At 34.8% G+C, this 24,201-nt stretch overlaps 1 protein-coding gene across 1 annotated transcript in view; it reads right to left on the bottom strand.

Annotated features, from left to right (window-relative positions):
- ADAMTS19 (ADAM metallopeptidase with thrombospondin type 1 motif 19) overlaps positions 1-24,201 on the bottom strand; it is a 282,978-nt gene that overhangs the window by 130,191 nt on the left and 128,586 nt on the right. Inside the window, exon 9 of the mRNA XM_007459995.1 lies at positions 386-526. Within this exon, the coding sequence (XP_007460057.1) occupies positions 386-526 (141 nt within the window). The remainder of the gene's footprint in view (positions 1-385; positions 527-24,201) is intronic.

Raw genomic sequence — 24,201 nt, 5'->3', positions numbered from 1 at the left:
ACCACAGTGGAAAGGTGGAGCTTTTGTTAAAGAGGTTCTTTCTAACAACAGATATAGAGGGATGAACAATGAAAATGTTTCCACTGAGAAATTTTGAAGAGGCAATTAAATATTATGAAAGATTTTTTATCATTGTAACAACTTTCATCCTTACAAATCACTTTGCCCATCCTCTTGTTTGAAAGTGTGGAAACTAAGAAACAAGTGGGTTAAATAATATGTCCCAGTTCGCACCATGAGTCAGTGGAGAACCAGGAGTGGAACCAAGCACCTTGATTCCTAATCTGGTGGCTGTTCCCCTCTGCCACACCACCCTCCCAGGTTGGAAGAGGAAGCAGGCACACATACACATTCATGACACAGCAACAGTTAGTGACCTCAGTACCTTAAAAATCTTTCCAAATCTTCCTTGCTACATCGGGACCATGAGACATCACCGAGATTTTGTCCTTTAATCCATTCACCAGACATGATATGAAGACCATCAGCACATGATGGGTGGTCATTGTCATGATTAATCCCCATGCTGATTTGGAATATAAAATTTTTAAATTACATTAGATAGATATTTTTAACCTGTTATTATAATTGCAATTAAATAACAGCTAAATAATTAAAATAATGGGAGAGAAATTCATTTTTTAGTTTTATTTTTTATTTTATTTTTTATTGAAGTAGAGTTGAATCACAATGTTGTGCTAATTTCTGCTGTACAGCAAAGTGACTCAGTTATATATATATATACATTCATTTTCATATTCTTTTCCATTATGGTTTATCACAGGATATGGAATACAGTTCCCTCTGCTATACAGTAGGACCTTGTTGTTTATCCATTCTATATATACCAGTTTGCATCTTCTAACCCCAAACTCCCACTCCACCCCTCCCACACCCGCCCTTCCCCTTGGCAACCACTGGTCTATTCAGAGAAAAATTAGTTTTGTTTTGTTTTTTTTTTAAGTTTTTTTGATGTGGACCATTTTAAAAGTCTTTATTGAATTTGTTATAATATTGCTTCCATTTTATGTTTTGGATTTTGGCCATGAGGCATGTGGGATCTTAGCTCCCTAACCAGGGATCAAACCCACACTCCCTGCATTGGAAGGTGAAGTCTTAACCACTGGACCGCCAGGGAAGTCCCGAGAAGTTAGTTTTAAAGGTCAACATAACATTAGATTTCAGACTGATTTATTTTTAAAATTTTATGGTCTATATTAAAGGTCAATGTTTTTACTTAGTAAAAAACATTCTCCCAATCAACCTAGTAAATAACATGCTTAGTTCACCTGTATCAAAATGATCTACAGATATATTTTTGACATAGTAGCAGGTATGAAGCACACAGAAATGGTAAGTTTCTATTCAGTCACACTAGATTCTTGCTCTTGCCTAAAGATCCTTTATTCATTCCTTTTATCAAACCCGAAAACACATTAAAGTATTATTTTTCCTCAAGTGCTTCACGAGATAGTCTTCCTCCACTCATCATAAAACATAAACTGTCCCTGGGAAACCTGCACACTCTTGGCCATCTTCATCTTTTCTACTGAATCCTGAATCTGTTGCTCCAAGTTGTAACTCTATTCTAAAACTCTGACTTATCTTCTGATGGACATAGTAGAAGACTGTTAAATTCAGTATGTCTAAAAGCTGCCCTTAATATTTTCTCTTTCAAACCTCTATGTACTCCTGTATTCTCTTTCTCGCTTGTTCTCTTTTGTGTGCCTTTGCTAGCCCAAGAATCTTCAGGTCATCATTTATTCCTTCCTCTCCCAAATTATCACCCAATTATTTACTAATTGTTAGGAGCAAGCCCTGCTAATCTACTTTCTAAATATTTCTTTCAACTGTTATTTCTTTTCAATTCCTTCTGCTACTATTAAAGAGGATTATAAAAATATTTAATCCTGAAAATTACTATGGCATTCTGAGTGGGTTCTGTGCTTCTAATCTTTGGCAACATTCTCCCTTTTCCTCCTGCACTGCTCCAGTAAGATCTATTTAAAAACACAATTGGGCTGCCTTTTGTCTGCTTTTCCATTACCTATATAGCAATTTCCAGCTCCTTAACATGGTACGCAGTTTCTTAATCTTCTTCCAAGCCATTTATCGCATTTCTTTTCAGCAAGAGCAAATGACCTGTAGTTTCCCAAACATTATGTTGTTCCTTATTCTCTTGCATTTTCTCTGTGTCATACACCATAAAAAAGGCGTTTATAAGCTTGAATTAAACAATTCTATGAGGTAGGAACTATTATAATACCCTTTCTGCTGATGAGAAGTAACTTTTCCAAGGTCATACAACAAGAAAGCGGAAAGTAGTGGTTTGAATTGAGGAGTCTGGCTCTAGAATCATGTGACTAACCACTGAAGTCCACTGAAGACCGTATCCAAAGTGCCTTGCCTTCAATGCCTTTCCCTGGATAAATTCTACTTGATCTTCAAGATTCATGTAGATTACTTTCACGAGGTTTTCTTTTACTAAACTCCCACCTGACCTACGGGTACTGTCTCTGTTTTCCCAACACAGAATTCTGTGAACAACATTACAACAGTGTTTTCTACATTGTACTTTATGTTTTTACTTTTGGTTATCTCTCCAGTTTCTTGAGGATAGGAACTTACTCATTGCTCTAAGATCCTGGCATATGGGAACCATACTCTATAAACGGTATTTAAATGTTGAACCAAGTCAGCATGTATTTGGGTTGGCCAAAAAGTTTGTTCGGGTTTTCTGCAAGAGGTTATGGGAAAATACGAATGAACTTTTTGGGCAACCCAACAGAATCACTTCTATCTCAGTAAAAGTTGCATATAATCTCCTATGAATTTTCATAATGAGGGCATTAAAATAACTGTTTGTGAGAGACTCAATACTGAAGAAGTAGAAAGAGGAACGCTTGGTTTTGCACATGCTAAGTTTGAGATGATGGCAAGATAGTCCAATGCTCCCTTTTCTCACTGTGTAATGATCTAGATAATAAATAGCCTTTCATAAAAAATCTGTGAACAGGAATATATATATGATATTTTAAAATACTAATAAAAGAATATTGTTATAGAAGTTGCTAAAGGAAATTACAACTATACTTCCTACATTTTCTCATATGAAAATGAAAATTTTCAAGACTATTGAACTACATTTTTGGTTAAATAAACTAAAGACTTAAATCAAAATGGTCAGATTTAATGTTTTTGAAAGAAGAAAATGATATAGATGGAATTAATTAATTTATGAAGAAGAGTAATGAATTAAAAGTTCATTATGCTTTTGCTAACTTGAAGATTATGGAAATTATCTAAATAAAATTTAAAATATACTGTTGACTATCATCCTTCACTTTTAATGTTAGAAAAATTCAGCTATATGATACACCATATTTCTCTTTCCTCGTCTAACTAATGTCCTTGAATAGGGTTTGTAACAATACGTATTAATAGAATGACTGACAGAACAGGAAGAAAAATGTTTTCATACTTTGAAGATAAAGAGAAAAAGTAAGACATGATATGGAGTAGGTAGGGGCCAATTCACTTACTGAGGGCTAGAGTGAAAGACGTAGGAGTTAGATTTGAATCATGTATCTCCCCCTTATTCATGTGACCAGAGGCAATTTAAATAATAATAAAGGAATAAACGTGCCTCAGTTTCCTCATCTGTTGAATATACTTTCCTGACTGGTTGTGAAGGTTACATGAGGATGATAATAAAATGCCTGGCACAGTGCCTGCAATATAGCAGGAACCCATAACCTTTTTTTTTTTTTTAAACTGGGGCAGTAAATCAGAGAAGTTTTATCCTATCTCTCTAATTTGTCAAAAAAACACAGAGATAACCATCATTAAAGGCAATCTGCTGTATTGGCTGACTTTCATGAAAGTGGGGATTTAAGAAAAGCCAAGTAAATAATAATGGCAAGAAGTTACTTTGTCTGGATGTTAAATTAAAATAAGAAATTGTAAATATGCCACAATCTCCCAGATTGATAAAGACGCCTAATGCACTGACTATGGTTCCAATGCCGCCCCCTGCCTGCATCACTGTCTCACCTCCCCCAGGGATTCTGGCTGCAGCACACATTGCCGGGTGACCCTGTTATAACAACAGCCACTTGCCATGTGGAACATACTCAACTCTTCCATCTGTGGTGGTGCAGTCTTTCAAACCATACACAAATGCTATTATTTTTGAAAGGCAACTGGTCTTTTTCAGAAATAATAAAACTTCTTAAATAATGTGTCCATTTGAGAGAAGGAGAGGGACTCCTTCCAAGATTTAGCAATTTGGACATTTTCCCAAAGCAGTGTAATGTTATTTTCCAAATTGGGAAGATTACAACTTCTCATCCAGATGATCATTTTCCTTTTGGGATCCTGATTCTCATGTAAGAAATTAGCTACAGCCATGGAGAGATCTGGTGATACAAGCATTGTTTACCATTAGTTAAATTTTCCTAAAGCTATTTAACTTGTAACAGAAGTTATCATTAAATTGGGACAGGGATTTTTTTTATAACCACACATCTGGAACTATCAGGAGACACCGCTTAGTACTGATTCTATAGATTTGAAATAAAACAACTGTGAACCTTTATTTGTGCCAGTCACTATGTTAATCATTTACAATGATGATATCATTTAATCCTCACAATACCCCCAGAATGTTTCTGTTATCATGACTTCTATTTTACAGATTAGGAAGGTGCTGAGGTTAATAGCAGAGCTGTGACTCAGACCCAGGCAGTCTGATGGTCAAAAGAAGTGAACATTAAATCACCAAACTATAGATCAAAAGTATCCATTTACATATAAAGTTTATTTTCTGAATAATTTTAAATGTTTCCTCTCTGTTAGCAGAAATGCACCTTCACATATACAGTCCCATAACCAAGTAGCATGCACTGCGTGGAAAACATTCTCGAAGTAAGACATTAGCAACACCTCTCCTCACACTGTGCAACTGAGCTACATTTTAATAATCTCAGTTTAAATTCACTTTGACAAAGAGCCTTGGGCAAATAAACTCTCCACTAACATTGTACATGGTTGTCAAGTCAACTGAGAAAATATTTTTATCTTATAAAACTTCTCAACTTGTTTAAAAGTCTCTGCCAGGAAGTTTTGTGATATCCTGCGGAAAGCTGGAGAAGCATTTGGATTTTGAAGATGGTCCCTTTTGATGTTTAAAGAGTCAGAGAAGAGAACATTTATGAATTCACTCACATTTTTTGGATAATTTGGAAAGGATCCAATTTGTAAACAGTCATATTTTAAGAGAGTAAACTTTTTTGTGCTGAATACATTAAACATTTTGTCACAATATCTTATTTTCCACTAAAAGCCATATATTATATAGAAAAAATTAATTTAAAAAAGGAAACAAACTATCACAAATGACGCTTAATTTCATACCATTCAGTGGCTATATCTGATTTGATGTAACTTCACTCCTGTGTACTCATGGAAAAAAGCCCAACATTAAGAAATATGAGACATTTTCATTACTTTTTATATTTTAAATCATTTCACTTTGCACAAAACAAATATGTACTTCCACTGGTAAGTCAAGAGGCAATGGAAAGTAAGTCAGCATCAAGATAAAAAAATCAGAGGTCAAAAAATAAAGTAGGGGTACAAAAGTAGATTCCTTTTGACTTTGCTGTGTGTTACACGACAGTTTTATCTAGCAATTCAACAAATACTTGTTAAGAACACACTAAGTGCTAGGCACTGTACTGAGTTGGGGTCGTAAAAATGAGTAAGATCCACTTTTTACCCTCAAGGAGTTTATCATATACTGGGGCTGGAACACTCCATCCCTTGCCCTCATGCAGCTAAAAGATGCCTGGATCCTGTCTTTCTACGTTCCATAAAGCTCTCCCACCCATTCCTCCTTTTCCAACACTACTTCCATCGACCAAGACAAGAGGTGACTTTTTTCACCTCTGGATTGCTGTTCTTCACTTCTGGATAACCCCTTCACACCTGGCCTTAACTCTTTGCCTTATTAAACAATTATTTAATTATTTTAATTCCTTATGAAAACACTAACAAAAACTAGTTCCCTAGGTAAAATCTTTCAATTTTCCTTGGCAAGCAACGATACTGAAAAAGTGAATAATGAACCAAAGGGCTGGTTAAAATGCAGATTCCTGAGCTCTACCCCAACCGATTAAAAGAGGCCTAAGACCTAAGAAACTTTATTTTAACACATTTTCTCAATGATTCTTACTTAAAATTCTGAGAACCAAGGAGCTACAAGATAAAATCCGAACTTTTTATCCTGTTTTCAAATCATCTGTAAACTGATTTCAATCTAATTTCCACTGGAACAGTTCATTCCAGCCTACTGTTTTGTACAGTCTCTTCCTTTCAGAATGCTTTCCACAGCTTATTTGTATTTACAAATGCAACTTAAATTTTAAGCCCTTCTTCCCATATAAAGGACTCTTCAATAAATTCTAGCACATATTTCTCATGATTCTTAACTTTTGTACCCTTCAAATATATGGCACAAAAAATATCAGAACTATCTTCTATTTCTGGTGAATTTTAAGTAATATATACAAAGTATTACTACCTAGAATTTAAGTGTTCAGAGAATAAGAATTATCATATTTTCTTTTTAATTCCTTAAATTGTAATAAATAAATATACATAGATTTTATCAACTAATATAGAATCATAGGAGCAACTAAATATTCCGTACATTTGATGGAAAGTTGAAACTAATGTGGCATCTTACTGACTTTGAGAAACCATAAGCCTGAAAAGTCTATGGATGATCTGCTCAAGGAAGGTTGTTTGCCTTACTCTAGACCATACATTTGCCAAGAGAAATGCATTAGAGACATGCAAACAGAAAGCCAATTCTTGTATGGCTGTTCACTAGTTGGGTGATTTTTCTCCTCTTCCACCTACTCACTATGACGTCCAAACCTACATTTGAAGAGAATCTGGTATGGGTGTGCTGCCGCATCTCTGCTGGCTTACGTCCCATTCTGATTATTAACTTGGACAAACTACTTATTACTCTAACTGGTATCACTGTCTAAATAAAATAGCAAATACAAAAACTGTGCAAGTGGTCTTACAAGAATCTCGACTTCTCTGGTGGCACAGGGAACGGGTTTGAGCCCTGGTCCGGGAAGATCTCACATGCCATGGAGCAACTAAGCCCCCGTGCCACAAGTACTGAGCCTGCACTCTAGAGCCCCATGAGCCACAACTACCAAGCCAGTGTGCCTAGAGCCCATGATCCGCAACAAGAGAAGCCTCTGCAATGACAAGCCCTCACACTGCAATGAAGAGCAGTCCCCGTTCACCGCAACTAGAGAAAGCCCGCACGCAGCAACAAAGACCCAGTGCATCCCCCCCCACAAAAAAAGAATCGCCATAATAAGTACACTTCCTGCCAATCCAGTAAAAATTCTGAAGGATATAAAAGCACTCCTTGAGTGAACAGAGAGATGTATGGCCACTGGAGGCTGGAAACCTCCTTGTTACATTGAAGCCTTCATAAAAATAATTATAATACTACTAATAATGAATTATTGTTATTATTCATTCACTCTGTATTATTCATTCTGTGTTATGAGTCAACCAATGTGCCATGCAATTAGAGCATCACCAACCTAACAATGAACCTTGAAAGGAAAACTTATCCACATTTAGGGATGAAGAAAATTAGTAAAGACAGATTGACTTGCCCGAAGTTCATTCAGAGAGTAGCCGGCATGACAAGAATTCAAGCCCAAGTCTGCGTTGCTTTAATATGCTTTCTCTCATCTGTCCACTGAGTAATTTCTATCCTTAACCAAGGCGTGTGTACTAGAGGAAGATACTTGTGACTTTTGCTGTATGGAATTCTAAACCGTACAATATAGAAACAGTGAACTTACATTTTGCTATTACCAATTTTAGTGGGTCAAGGAACATTAATTACAGAAAAATTAATTTTGAATATTTTAAAAAGCAACAGATTTCTAGAAACAAGAGTATATTTGTTTTTGTCTATTACAGTAATCTGTTATTTTATCTGTTTCCCATCCTAAGAGTCCTAGATGATGTACTGTCTTTATCTTCATTTCTTATTTACTTCTTACTGTTTGTCTACTCTCCCTTTAGAATATATCCTCTCTTTCTTAGAGTAAGATATGCTGATGTAATCAATATACTGATACTGTATACTGATCTAATCAGTATATTGTACTACAAGATATACTTACTATAAGATATAGTAGATATACTGATGGGCATCAATGCAGAATGAAAGCCCAAAATTTTATTTCCTTCTAAAAGGGACTCCTCTGGCATGCTGAGAGAGATTAGCCAAATTTAAGCTTACCGGATACCTCCTGGAGCGTATGCTACCTTCTTATTTAATTAGCAGAATTTTAGATTAAATAGTACTATTGCTGAAACTTCTGGAATTATCCCTTCTAAGTCCACGACTTCAGGATGTGCATGAAACAGCTGAACAGGCCTGTAACCAAACTTCAAAGAAGACTCATCATAACTGATGCATAATTTAACTACTGTATTTCTACACAGTTAATTTTATATAAGAATCAAAACAGCATGTGCCAGAAAGGAAAAATATGTTGTCATATTTGTATTTTTATAGTCATAAAACCATATTTTCTAGTTAAGGCAATTGCATTCCTTGACCCAAACTAATTCCTCGTTCCCTGCTTCTGGAACTCAACTGCTCTCTACCCTGAATCTCAAAATGGTTGTCCAAAAGGTGAGTATTCCTAAAACAAATGCTTAGTCATTCATACAATAAATATTTGAGTTCCTATAATATACAATGCACTCAACCTGGTACTATATGAGAAAAAATGTATTAGACACTAATCCTATTTTTATAGAGATTCCTGTCTAGTAGGGAGTGTATGTGTGCATAAATATCAGTATAAATCAGTATATATTAGAAATTAAGCTACAAGTGATATTTACAACAGTGTAAGGGAGTTAAAAAAGGAGATACATTTCCAGCTGGACTTTCAGGTCTAATTTCACAAAAAGGATTACATTTGGTTTGACCATTAAAGGGATTACATTTGTCTTTACTTAATGGATAAGTAAAACTGAAAAAGGTATAAATCAGTAGGGCTGGGAGTTGGAATAAGAAAAAAGCATTAATAAAGACATGAAACTTGAAAATTATGGATTGTTTACATTCATGAAATAGAGAAGTAGCTTATAAAGTTAGAAAGATAGATTGGGACCAATCTATAAAAGTCATGAATCTCAGGCTATGGAATTTGGAGTTCATTCATTAGGTGGTAAGGAGCAATAAGGATTTCTGAACTGAAGATCAGAACCATAATTCAGGAAGTTGAATCTGACGAAAGTAAGATAGATTAGAAAGATTAGGTGCTAAGGCAAGGAGACCGCTGAGGTGGGTATTGCAATAGTCCAAGCCTGGATAAATAACAGAAGAGGGAATGGAAAGATGGGCTAACTATTTCAGATGACCAATGAACAGAATTTGACAACTGATTATGGAAGGAGCTAAGACTAGAAAGAGTTAAAGATGTTTTAGATGTCTCAACTTAAGAACTGATAACAATATTGATGCCAATAACAGAAATGCAGATGTCTGAAGAAGTGGGTTATAACCTGGCCCTACCTTGGTTCTACCCAGGCACAATTTCCATCAAAGCATGTAAGCAAATGTCATTGATTTCAAAGCCTTATTAATTACAAGGCATCTACATTGTTGGTACTTTGGGATTACTTAAAACTTTAGCAGGTGCCCCAAATATCTGTTGCCTTCAAGGAGCTAACTTTGCATATTTATTGCCTCATTAGCCTCTCAGTTCCAGAGAAACTCCTGAATTGTCAACTTAGTGGAAAAGCCATGTCTCTAGGCCAAAGTTTAATAAACATATATTAGTCTTTTCCCCTTGGTTCAAAAAAGCAAAACAAAAACCAAAAACATACAAGTATTTTGGCCATGTGAAAACATGTTCTGTGTGTTTATAGTCACATAATTTATAAGTAATTTTCCCTAATGTATGTAATTTTATCCACTCATCATCTCTATGAAGTAGGCAATCTAATTACCAGATGAGATTTTTAATCAGTAAATAAATTGTATATGTTTAATGCAGTTTCTTTTAACTTTTAAAAAGGCAGAACTCTGCTAGAGCTTTTTTATTTTCTTGACACTATCTATTACAAGTATAAATTACCATAAATGTGCTAAAGTCAAATTACAAAATTGTATCGTAAACTGTTTTCAAGACAAACAACTTTGTCTACAACCTTATATCCATACTATTATTTCAACAATATAAACCTATCTTAAAAGGACAGTTTTTATAATTAGGAAAACAAAGTGCTGAGGCATCAGATACTAAATGGTCAAAAAATAAATACTATTTCATTAATATAAGACAGTGATCATTTTCAAGTCCTTATGATTACTTTTATTGGCTACTTATTTTTTAAGTAATGGGATAAATTTAACAAGTGAGAAAAAGATGAGATGCTTAACCATTCTAGTAAGCAAAGAACAAAACAAATTAAATTATAATTTAACATGTGCTAAACTCAAAGCTGGGAAAATAAACTGAAACTGTATTTACCAGCAGTCTTCTATTTAAATTTGGATAAATATTGCATATGGCGTCCAAAAATAGTGACCCACCTACACACCTCTCAAAAATGTATAAGAATATCTGTTTCCTCATAGTCGAAAGCTTTTCATTCACTTACACTGTTAATCGAAACAGCTATTTATAGAGCACAAATGAAATGTGTGAGAGATACAATGTTAAACAGCAATGACAGCAGAAACAAACATAAAACAAAACAAGACACAGCCCCTGTCCTCAAGAAACACAATCTAGGGCCTGCCTGGTGGCACAGTGGTTAAGAATCCACCTGCGCATACAGGGGACGCAGGTTTGAGCCCTGGTCCGGGAAGATCCCACATGCCGCGGAACAACTGAGCGAGCCTGTGTGCCACAACTACTGAGCCTGCAGTCTAAAGACCACGAGCCACAACTACTGAGCCCACGTGCCACAACTACTGAAGCATGCACACCTAGAGCCCATGTTCCACAACAATGGAACATGAGAAGCCCGAGTATCGCAATGAAGAGTAGCCCCTGCTCGCTGCAACTAGAGAAAGCCCTTGCGCAGCAATAAAGACCCAATGCAGTCTTTACCCAATAAATAAATAAATAAAATAAACACAATCTAATTAGAGATACAGACATTAAATAATCATGCAAGTGTAAACCTACAACTGTGAAAAAATTAGGAATGAAAACTACATAGAATTAATAAGAGCAGATATGAAGGGATTTAACCTACCCATGGAATACTTCTCTGAAGAAATGATGTGAAAGAAGAGTAAGAGAAAATGAGGGAAGAGGACAAGGAGAGTTTTCTTGTCAAAGGAGGCACGTGGTCCTTACAGTGGGAGTAAATATGGATTCATCTGTGTAGATTTATGTAATCTGATAGTCGAAAGGAGAATTGCTTTGTGGTTTGACTGGCATCCTATTAATGACACTAGGATATTCTCATATAAGCCATCAAAATATCTCTATGAGCTACATGGTTATATCCTTTGCCATTTTTCTAATGGGACTTTGGTCATTTTGCAAATTTATTTTTAAGAGCTCTTTTTATATTAAGGAAAATATTACTTTGTCATGTGTCAATATTACACATGATGCAAATGCTTGCACCGAATGTGATTTATCTTCTGACTGTTGTATTTTTTTCCTTGCCTTGATAATTTAATTTCAAGTCACTAATTTTATGTGAATTTTCCTTAAATATTTCTAGATTTCACACCTAGAATCATAAACGTTCTCTATTAAAAGACTAAAAAAGAAAAAAGCCGACAAAACAAAAATCTCACGTACAGAAACATTTTGGTGTGTTCCGATGTAATGTCTAAGGTAGAGAATCAGATTTCTGTTACTTTTGTTATTGAATGATTCATTTCCTTCCATTGATTGTAGGTGCAGCTTTTATTATATGCTACATTTCCACATCTTTTCCTACATATAAATGGAATTTTTTTTTTCTTATTCTCTCTTCCATTGACTTGTCTGCTTTTTCCAGCACCAGCACAAACTGCTTTATCTATTCTGAAATGTATTACTATCTGATAGTGCTCACCCTCCTCCTCCCCACAGTGTTTTTTTTGTTTTTAAACAAGAAATTTCTTATGTTGAGTTTTCTACATGGACTCTAAAATCAGGCTGTCTAGTAAAAAAATTCTATTGATATTTTGGGCAGATTATATTAATTTATATATAGATAATTGTCATTTTATAATATTGACTGTTCCTACCCCAAACCAGGAAATCTCTTTCCATTTATTTACACCACTTTTATGACTCTGTGTGGTTAATAATTCTTCTTTTTATAAGTCTTGTATATTCCTTTATAAGTATATTCCTAGGTGTTTTATCTTTTTAATTTTTATTTTATTTTTTGCTATCTTCAATATAAATGAAATTTTTTTCTTTCTTTACAGTTTGCAAGTGGCTCTTGTTCATGTATTGGAAAAAAACAATTTTTACAGTTTTGTAACAGGCCAATAAAATTCTCTCACTGCTCTAATAGGTTTTTTAGTAGATTGTCTGAAGTTTTCCATTTATACAAATGATACTCATTTTGCCTCTCCTTTCTAATTTTAAATTTATTAAATATTTTCATGAAAGCAAATATATGTAATATATATGTGTACACATACTACATTGTATGTGTGTGTATCTGAATGTGTTATGTAATATAAATAACTTAAGTATTAAGGAGATAAACAGCAAGGTCCTACTGTATAGCACAGGGAACTATATTCAATGTCCTATGATTAAAAAAAACAAACCACCCAATTAAAAAATGGGTGAAAGACTTAAATAGACAAGTCACCAAAGAAGACATACAGATGGCCAACCAACAAGAGCGGCCGCGATAGTGAGAGGCCCGCGCATCGCGATGAAGAGTGGCCCCTGCTCGCCGCAACCAGAGAAAGCCCTCGCACAGAAACGAAGACCCAACACAGCAAAAAGAAATAAAATAAATTAATAAACTCCTACTCCCAACATCTTCAAAAAAAGAAAAAGAAAGAAAAGAAATAGCAGAAAATTTCAAATTAGGCATGAGCATGAATTAAAAAAAAAACAAAAAACAATGAGGTGTAGTTTCTAATCGGTATCACCTCACACCGGTTAGAATGGGCATCATGAGAAAATCTACAAACCACAAATGCTGGAGAGGGTGTGGAGAAAAGGGAACTTTTGCACTGTTGCTGGGAATGTAAATTGATACAGCCACTATGGAGAAAAGTATGGAGGTTCCTTAGAAAACTAAAAATAGAACTACCATGTGACCCAGCAATCCCACTACTGTGCATATACCCTGAGAAAACCATAATTCAAAGAGACACATGTACCCCAATGTTCATTGCAACACTATTTACAATAGCCAGGACATGGAAACAACCTAAATGTCCAAGAACAGATGAATGGATAAAGAAGATGTGAAACATATATAGAATGGAATATTACTCAGCCATAAAAAGGAATGAAACTGGATCATTTGCAGAGATATGGATGGACCTAGAGTCTGTCATACAGAGTGAAGTAAGCCAGAAAGAGAAAAACAAATATCGTATATTAATGCATATATGTGGAATCTAGAAAAATGGTACAGATGAACCTATTTGCAAGGCAGAAATAGAGACCTGGACGTAGAGAACGGACATGTGGACACAGTGGGGGGAAGGGAAGGGTGGGATGAATTGGGAGATCAGGCCTGACACATGTACACTACCATGTGTAAAATAGATAGCTAGTGGGAACATGCTGTAAAGCACAGGAAGCTCAGCTTGGTGCTCTGTGGGATGGGGGAGTCAAGTGGGAGGGAGATTCAGGAGGGAGGGGATATAGGTATACATATAGCTGATTCACTCATTGTACAGCAGAAACTAACACAATATTGTAAAGCAATTATACGCCAATAAAAAAATATCCTATGATAAACCATAATGGAAAGGAATATATTAAAAAAAAGAATATATATATGTGTAACTGAATCACTTTGCTGTACAGCTGTAATTAGCATAACATTGTAAATCAACTATACTTCAACAACAACAACAAAGTATTAAGGGAAACCATCACACAAATAGGAAATTTGGACAAGACAAATTCTAAGATCCATGACCAACTTCTCTATCAGATCTTATATTTCCGCCTTCGAGAAGAAGGCACGCAAAGTGTGTGCTGTTGTAGAAATCATTTTAGCCCTGAAGTCCTAAAGACAGTCTTGTATACTTTCTCTTAGAAGTCTCATCTGTGATGTATCAGTCTTTATTTTATCTGGAATTGATTTCTAGAAATGAGCTGAGGAAAGTGTTCAATTTTATTTTTATACATGTGGAAAACCAATTGTACCACCACATTTTTATAAACAGTCAACTTTCCTTACTGGTCTGCAATGACAGCGTGGTCAGATGTCAGGTTTTCAAGTAGGCATGGGCCTGTTTATGACTCTGTATTTCACTGTATTTCCTGTGAATATATGCGTAAATGTCAAGATCTTAGTGACTATAGTCTCATGATAGGTCTTCATTTCCGTTAGAGAAAGATTCCCATGTTATTCTCCTCCTCATCCTCTTCTACCTTTGCCTCCAGTTTCATAGCTTCTCCAAGAATGTTTTGACTATTTTTGGCTATTTGTACTTATATATAAATGTTAGCAATATTTACCAACTTATATAAAAGTTTATCATTGGAATTTCCATGAACCTCTAAAATATGTACAGTAGAACTGACATCTGTAAAATATTTCATTTATCCACAAACATGGTGTATTTCCACTGATACAGGTTTGATTTAATGAATTTTAATAGGGGTATTTGCTTTTCTGTCGTTTGTTGGATTTATTCTTAAATATTTTGTGTTTTCTATTGCTACAGTAAACAGCATCCTCTTTTTTAATGATATTTTGTATTTTTGTGTTTTTTATATTTTGTATTTTTGTGTTTTTTATATTGTGTTTTTATGTAGGCAATCATATCATTTGCAAAGTAAAATAGCTTTGTTTCTTCCATTCTCATCCCTACATCTTTCATTTATTTTACTCTCATGCTGTACTGGTTTGTACCCCCAGTACATATATAGAAGTAGATATACTGAGATCTTTGTGATTTTATTAATTTTATAGAGGATGTTTCTAATATTTAACAATTAAGAATCCTGTTTCCCATTGATCTTGATAAATTTACATGAGTAAATTTTATTTTATTGGATTTTTTTCTGCATCTACTGAGATAGTGTAATTTTTCTGTTAATTACAAACAAATATTGTATATTAACACATATACGTGGAATCTGAAAAAAATGGTATAGACGATCTTATTTACAAAGCAGAAATAGACACAGACGTAGAGAACAAACGTATGGATACCAAGGGGGAGGGTGGAGGGTGGAGGGTGGGATGAATTGGGAGATTGGGGTTGACATATATACACTATTGATACTATGTATAAAATAGATGATTAATGAGAACCTACTGTATAGAACAGGGAACTCTACTCAATGTTCTGTAGTGACCTAAATGGGAAGGAAATCCAAGAAAGAGGGGATATATGTATACATATAGCTGATTCACTTTGCTGTACAGAAGAAACTAACACAATACTGTAAAGCAACTATACTCCAATAAAAATTTTAAAAGAAATCAGAATCTGTTAATTAATATGTTAATGTGGGGATTAAGATTTTTAAATGATAAATTACCTTTGCTATATAGACATAAAGTCAACTTTATTCTTTGTATTAACTTCATTTATTTATACAGTGCTGCTTTATTTTGAAAATGTTTCTTTGCCAGTTTTGCATCATTCTCAGATAAGAAATAATTGACACTTGCTTCTTCATAATAGTCCTTTATTGATTTTCATATTATATTAATGCTAGCCTCAAATAATGAATTTGAGGATGTTCCTTCATTCTAGAAAATTTAGATATTCTATATTTCCTTGAAGCTATTGCTGTGTGAACTTGTGATTTCTTTGAAAAGATTCTAAAGTGCTGATTCAATTCTTTAACTAGTTACAGAGCTTTACGTCCTTCCATTACATTTTCTTAGAATTTTCCCATTTCATCTCTTTGTAGCTTTTTGCCATGAAAGTATTTAGTGTATTTTCTTAGTAACTTTTTAATGTCTTTGGTATCTGTGTTACATCTCCTTTTCTCATTTCTAATACTGTGGAATTATGCCTGTTTTTCTCGATCAATCCTATCTGTCAATTTTACTTGCATTTTCATATATTTAATTTTGGCTTTGCTGTTCACATTTATCACATTTTTCTTTTTCATTAATTTCTACTCTTCATTATTTCTTCTAATTTTTTTACTTTGTTGTTATCTTTCTAACATCTTAATTTGAAAACTTAGGGCATTAATTTCATCATAAAATTTTTATGTATATTTAAAGCTATTCATTTTCCTCTATGTACTATTTTATCTGCAAGCTACACTTGCTAAATAGTATATTTGTTATTGTTTAAACCTGAGAATATTCTGGTTTCCCTAATGATTTCTCCTTTGATCTATGGGTTTTTCAAAAGTATGCTTGTAAATTTCTAAATTTCTTAGCTTTTTGGTTACGGGATGTTTAACATAATTGTATTATGATCAGAAAAATTCATCTGTATATTCATTTTTTGAAATTTGTTTAGACTTGTAGAATAAAACAATATATGGTCATTGCTTGTAACTATCCAGTATGTTTTAAAAGAGCAGGTGTTCTTTTATAATTGGCTGTAGGTTCTATATCTGCCCAATAGATCAATATTTTTAGTTTTTCAAATCTCTTCTCTTCCATATAGATCTTTCTGTTCACTTGATCTATCAGTTTCAGAGAGCTGTGTTAAAAACTCCCACTATGGGGCTTCATTGGTGGCGCAGTGGTTGAGAGTCCACCTGCCGATGCAGGGGACACGGGTTTGTGCCCCAGTCTGGGAAGATCCCACATGCCGCGGAGCGGCTGCGCCCATGAGCCACAGCCGCTGGGCCTGCGCATCCGGAGCCGGTGCTCCGCAATGGGAGAGGCCACAGCAGTAAGGAGGCCTGCATACCGCAAAACAAAAACAAAAACAAAAAAACCCAAAAACTCCCACTATGATTGTAGCTGTATCTCTGTTTTGTTAATGCTTGCCTTTATGCTGTGAAACTAAGTCATTAGAATAGGGTTCATCCCAGACTCTGATGGATTCTTTTTCACTCCATGTCCTGAAGCAAACAAACCATTTGTTGCCAGCTGGCTGGAGATACACATTGCCATGTAAGGGGCTGTGAAGTTTTGGCTCCCTTTCACCAGGCTACATTAAGCCCTCAGCTCCTCCATCCAGTATTAAGACTTAGCCTCCTGTGAGTGAGAAATTCCATCTCTTTTATATCAATAGGTTACTTCTATATCTAGTATGTGAAAATTTTTCTTTCTGGCTCTTTAGCTTGACTATTGACTTAAAAAATCTCTCTTTGGGGGCTTCCCTGGTGGCTCAGTGGTTGAGAGTCCGCTTGCCGATGCAGGGGACACGGGTTCGTGACCCAGCCCGGGAAGATCCTGCATGCTGTGGAGCAGCTGGGCCCGTGAGCCATGGCCACGGGGCCTGTGTGTCCGGAGCCTGTGCTCCTCAATGGGAGAGGCCACAACAGCGAGAGGCCCGCGTACAAGGAAAAAAAAAAAAAAAAAATCTTTCTTTGGAATCTTCAGGTATTTAAAATGGGGAGGGGAGATTTCAATGTCTATCAATCCAAATCATAATGTTAATTCTAATGTAAATTTTTAATGTGACAGTAAATGTAAACTTATTACTTAGATAAAACAACTGATTTCCTCAAGCAGAATATTTTATCCATTTCTACTAGACAATTAGTACTTTCATATATTCAGCTGTTCTACACGGCTTAGGAGGTTATATATTCTAGACTTTTAGTAATCAATTTATTGAATAAAAGTACATACTATGTGCCAAGTACGCAAGTACTACTGTTCTAGAGGTTGGGAATACAACAGTGAACTAAGGAGTCAAGAATTCATCATACACATACAGATAGATTGATAGATATGTAGGTGGACAGAGAGACAGACAGATAGATACATAGCTGAATTGGAAACATTTTATGAAGAAAATTAAAGTAGGCAGAGGAGGATAAGCTGGGGCTGTGATTATATTTACATTTGTAAGACATGTTATCAGAAATGCCTCACTAAGGTGACACTTGAGCAGAGAACTAAAGAAGAAAAACAGAGGCAGCCATGTGGCTGTTCTGGAGAAGAATATTGCAGGCAGAAGGAAAAGCAAAAGGTACAGGGTTTGAGGTAGATGTTTGCTTCATGTGTTTGAGTTACAGAAAAGAGGCTGATGCATCTAGAGTCCTCTTAGTAAGGAGGGAAATGGTAGGCTGGAAGTGAAGGAGGCTAGACTATGTAAGGTCTTGTGGGGCATTTTAAGGGTTGGGTGTTTTACCAGTATGATAGGAAGCTACTGGAAGATTTTGAGCAAAGAAGTCAGGCAATTTGCTTTGTTTTAGAAGACTGTCCCTGGCTCTGAATTGAAAACAGGCTGTAGGAGGCAAGGGATGAAAAGTAAAGAACATTTACGAGGCCACTGTAATAATCCAGATGAGAAGTGATATTGGCTTGGCCCAGAGTGGTAGCAGGAGAATTAGTGAGAAGTAAACAGATTCTGAATGCATTATGAAGGTGGAGTCAACAGCTGATGAACAGAATGTTGAGAGCGAGAAACAGAGAGGGCTCAAGGACAGTTTCATGGTGTTTGGCTGAGTAACTGGAAGGATGGAGCTTCTACTTATTGTGATAGGAAGACCTCAGGGGGGAGCACTTCTAGGGTGTGGGGAAACATTTCTGCATGTGCATGCTGGAATAAAGCCTCACTCCATGTAGCCTTGGGTATATTTAAAAACACATGGGGACTTCCCTGGTGGCACAGTGGTTAATAATCCGCCTGCCAATGCAGGGAACACGGGTTCAAGCCCTGGTCCAGGAAGATGCCACATGCCGCGGAACAACTAAGCCTGTGCGCCACGACTACTGAGGCTGCTCTCTACAGCCTGCGAGCCATAACTACTGAGCCTGTGTGCCACAACTACTGAAGCCCACACACCCTAGAGCCCCCACTTGCCACAACTAGAGAAAGCCCGTGCACAGCAACGAAGACCCAAAACAGCCAAAAACAAATTACTTACTTAATTAAAAAAACCATATTATTTTAATAAAACTTTACCTAATAACTTATTAAAAGTTTCATACAATAGCTAAAAATGCTCTAAACAATTTGAGTGTGCATACAGCACCTTTTCTATAATAAAATTTCATTGACATTCTACACATAAGAATATTTTACTAAGATAATTACTATATTAAAACATTCACTTATTTAACACATATTTATTGTTTGCTTAGTATGTACCAAGCACTATCAAATGGATTAGGAATCTCATGATAATAAAAAATAGGCATGGTTCATTACCCCTTGGAGCTTAAAGCCTATGAATAGATGAATGAATACACATTTATAAAGAGATGGTGTCATTAAGTGTTTAATAGACTGACCTACACAGAACACATCCTATAGGAAATGGTTATTGATAAGATGTGTGAATTATGATCAGTAGGACATAATTACTCAAAGATATTCCCATCCTTGTAAGGTAGAGGGTGTAGCATGTGGCAATGTCCTGCAGTGTGAAGAACCATGGTACATTAGAAACACCGTAAGAACTCTAATGTGGCTGCAGTGCTGAGAATGAGAGGGAGCATAGTGTGAAGTATGGCTGAAGACATTAGGTTGGGGATAGATAATAAAGAGCCAGCCCAGAAGTAAGTTATGTGAGTTAGAAGTACCCTTCCGCATTTCTGACATAGCACAGTAATTAACAACGTGGGCTTTCAATTTGGACAGACTTGACTTTGAACATCCACTCAGTCACTTATTCGCTGTGTGAGCTTTGGCAACAGTCATCCCTAAAGTAAAGCTAATAGTATTGCCTTCCTTCCTCAGGAGGGAGCAGAAGTCTTTGGTCTCAATGTGCTAAGTCAGTGTAAAGTTTTGCTGCCCAATAAATCTCCAGATATAGCAAGGTCAGAAAAATACTCACAGGATTACGTTACTAACAATTATTTTGCAAATTATTATTTCCATAATAATTTATATATATTATAATATCTAAGACATGGGGCTAAGTTTTAGTAAAAGCTTACCCGATATTAAAGGGTTTATTTTACTTTTAGTTGGAATTCACAGAGAGGGCTGAATTATTTGTGGCCCTAAAGGAAAAAGTACGTGATATGTATATATGGTATATATTCATATTTCGTGTGTGTATATATATATATATATATATATATATATATATATACACACACACACACATTTATATAACAAATCTAAAATACCACTAAAAATGTGTACAAAAGAACAACTTTTATTATTTTCAATGGATTGTATCACAGAATTTATGTCTAAAAGGACTGCACAGAATATATGAGGACAGAGACAAACAATTCAAATAAAAACCGCCTTTCAGGCTAAAAATAAAAACAGTCCTCTCTGGCAACCAAATGTGACTCCTATGTAATACTGACTTAGAGTGAATAACTGTTATGTAACAGGGCTATTCAAAGTGTGGTCTGGGCAATGGCTGCCAGAGGGTGAACTGTTTTTTTTTTACATATTTGTAACTAGATAAGTGGCTGGCACTAGAATGTAAATCAGCTACATCATTAAGCACACAGTTTAGTTCAACTGATTTTTTTTTAATTTCAAGAATTTTTCAACAAAGCGAGCAATATATTCTGGCATAGCTCCTTACCTCATCAGAGACCACATTTCCAATATAAGATCAGTTATTGAGCAGCTAATGAGAAAATCAAATTTAATGGAGAGAACTGTACTACATACACTAAAGTAGATTCTAGATGACCTTCAAGTGTTATATGGCAATAAAGAGAGTTGAGAGAGAGCAGGAGGAGAAGAAAATAGAAAACAACTAGACAAAAATATTTTCCTAATTGTAGAATGAGGAAGCACTTCCAATTGCAAAAAACTATAGAAAAAATAATATGAGATTTGACTACTAAAAAAGTCTCAGGTCAAAAACTTTAAAAGACAAGATTAAACTAAGAGAACTAGGAAGATCTTAACAATATATTTGATCAAAAAAGAATGTCCTTAACATCAGAAGGACTCCTGAAAAATTAACCTCTCTTAGCTTCAGTTTCCTCATCTGTAAAAAGATAATACTTAGTTCAAGACTTCTGTGAGATTGGATTAGATGTGAATATACTGTTTAGTACAATGTCTGATAATAAAAGAAGTCTTTTAAATTATTAGATAGCATTTATCAACCTAATATAAATATGATATTCTAAAACTTTAAAAATACTATGTAATTGTGCAGTTGAGAGTTAACTCCACAAGTTTGTGTGGTCCCAAACCTGCACATTCTAAACAAAGGTCTGGGACTTGCCTTGCTCTTCAGAGCTAACTCTAATTCCTTGAAATATCCTGCCTAATAAAAAAGTATATTTGTTTACTTGGGGGCTCTGGGACATGTCCAATAGTTAATACTAACAATGTGATTTATGGTGGGGGACTTAGAACAGTTTGACCTCTGTAGGGAATAGGTGGTCAGCCATGCCTACGTGACTAAATTCCACTAAAAATCCTGAGTACCAAGGTCCGGGTTAGCTTCTCTAGTTGGCAGTATAATGTGCGTGTTCCCAGACATTATTATTGAGAGAATTAAGCACTGTCTGTACAACTCCACTAGAAGAGGACAAGTGGCAGCTTGCGCCAGGTGTACCCTGGACCCTGCCCTATGTGCCTTTTTCATTTGCTGATTTTAATCTATATCCTTTTACTGTAATAAACTATCATTATGAGTAAAACAACTTGGCTGAATTTTATGAGTCCTTCTAGCAAATCACTGAACCTGAGGGTAGTCTTGGGGACTCTCTCCCCACACACAGTAATGTAACCACAATTAATATATTAATAATAAATTACAGCTTAAAATCAAAGTATAATCTCTTACTTTAAGAAATTTTGTTCATAAAGATGATATAAGACATATAAAATATAGTGAATATGTGTATACATATGTATTCCCAAACCCTATCAAAGTTATGAACAATTTCATAAGGTATTTTATTTATAAAAATAAAGTTTTAGCCTTCATCACAGTAAATTAATGAAAGTCCTAGCTGTATTTCATGAGTATAAAAACATTAAATACCAATAAAAACATTCTATTGTTGAAATTTTTGGTTATAAGAAAAATAATCACTCCCCGACCTATCATTTGGAAAGAAAAATAATTTTGGAAAGGAATCATAAAATATTGGTATAAATCATTTATTTCCTCTTTCTTGCTATGCATTCTAACTTACACTTCTGTATATAATTACATATAAGATTTTTAATTGGTAATTTCTCTAAGGAAAATTTTAATATATTTTTGCAGATATTACTTAAGATTCTTTTGCAATAGTAAAAGAAGGGTATTTTTGTTCACTTCAATTACTTAAATTCTCACCCCACAAGAGTCAGTTTTATTTCTTGGTGGCCCATATTGACTTTCCCAGCTATACATGGAGTTGCTCTGGGAATTTCTAGAGATCAAATTCAAGGCAACAATCATAAATACACTCAAAGCAATTTAGAATCATTTCATATGTAATTATAAATGTATTCTTGAAGTGACAAGTTCAGATGAAATCATTCTGCCTTTCTTAAACTGTGGGTTGAAAAATTAAATGATCCAGTTCTGCCTACAGGAAATATATTGAATATATTAGAAGAAATTAAAACCAAAAAAAGAAAGAAATCCAAAAAGAAAAAAAAAAAAGAATTAAGTAGCTTCACTTAAGTAGCTGAATATTAATTACACCTCTAAGTAAAAGAGCTCTGTTGGGGTGGGTGTGTGTGTGTGCACACATGCACATAGAATCCATAAATATACTTATCTAACATCTATGAAAACTTTCCCCATGTGAGCAGCTATGTGTATATGAACATTGTTTTTTATTTCCTCTTCCTACATTTTTGTTTCATTGTGCTTTTTATCTTACACTGGATGATGATGATGTAATTTATATGGATGAACTTCCTGCTGTTTGTTTGTTCTTTATGAAGACACCATTACTCTCACTGCTACTGTCTCCCACTATCTAGCTGCAAGAAAAATTTTAGCCTCTATTTTTGAGACAAATATTGCTTACTGGTAAGGAGAATTTTTAGCGGCTAAGTAGTTCAACATATATCACATGTTCTGGTATTAATCCATCAAGCATTACACATACCTTTGGCACATGTCTATTGATTTTGGGTACAGCTCTATAAAAGTCAAAATAATATTTTACTACCATTTTAGCCATTCCAACCTGAGTTCCTGGTAATAAACCAATGTTTCTACTACATAAAGCTCAAGTGGCCTTTCCTTAAATTATATCATTTAGTTTTTTGTTTAAGTAGTTGTAGGTTCTTGACTGAGCCTTTGCATATTAATGAAGCAACTTGTACTGTGGTTGGTTCCTTTAATTACTGTTTTTCCTATGTTTTAGAATATAACACAGACTGAAGAAATTAATTTAAAAGAAATTGCTTTTAAACTCTAAAATTTCTTTTTAAAGTGAACCCTCTAGTATTCAGGGTACTTGACAAAATTATTTAATGTCTGTTTCATTAAAAGATACTCAGCTTGTCTACCAAACTGTTAATGCATGGCTGAAGTAAAAATTTTAATTATTCAGAAACTTACATTTAATTTATAAAAATTGTATTTATGATTAATATGCACTGTCTTAAAATATTTTTAACAATAACTTTCTTGCCTCTAAACATTATTGTCAGCATTTTTCATTCAAATGATACATGTGGTTTTTCCTATTATGATTAAACTGAAACATCTTTAAATTATGAAAACTGTATTGGAATTAAGAATCTAAATCCTATGATTCCTGGTGTGAAATACTGAATGAGGTCACTGGATTGTATACTTTCCCTAAAAGATAATGATTTTAAAGTGCATTTATCTTTTCTTGTTTCTTTTTCAAATAACAAACTCGTCATATATTCTAGAGCACTTGAATGACTACTGAAATCCTGCATGGGAGAAAATGAAAGTG

Source organism: Lipotes vexillifer, unplaced genomic scaffold (genome assembly GCF_000442215.2).
Source record: "Lipotes vexillifer unplaced genomic scaffold, Lipotes_vexillifer_v1.1 scaffold44, whole genome shotgun sequence".
In the NCBI taxonomy this organism is placed as follows: domain Eukaryota; kingdom Metazoa; phylum Chordata; class Mammalia; order Artiodactyla; family Lipotidae; genus Lipotes; species Lipotes vexillifer.
Note: the sequence above shows the minus strand (reverse complement) of the source record. Positions and strands in the feature narration are given on the sequence as shown.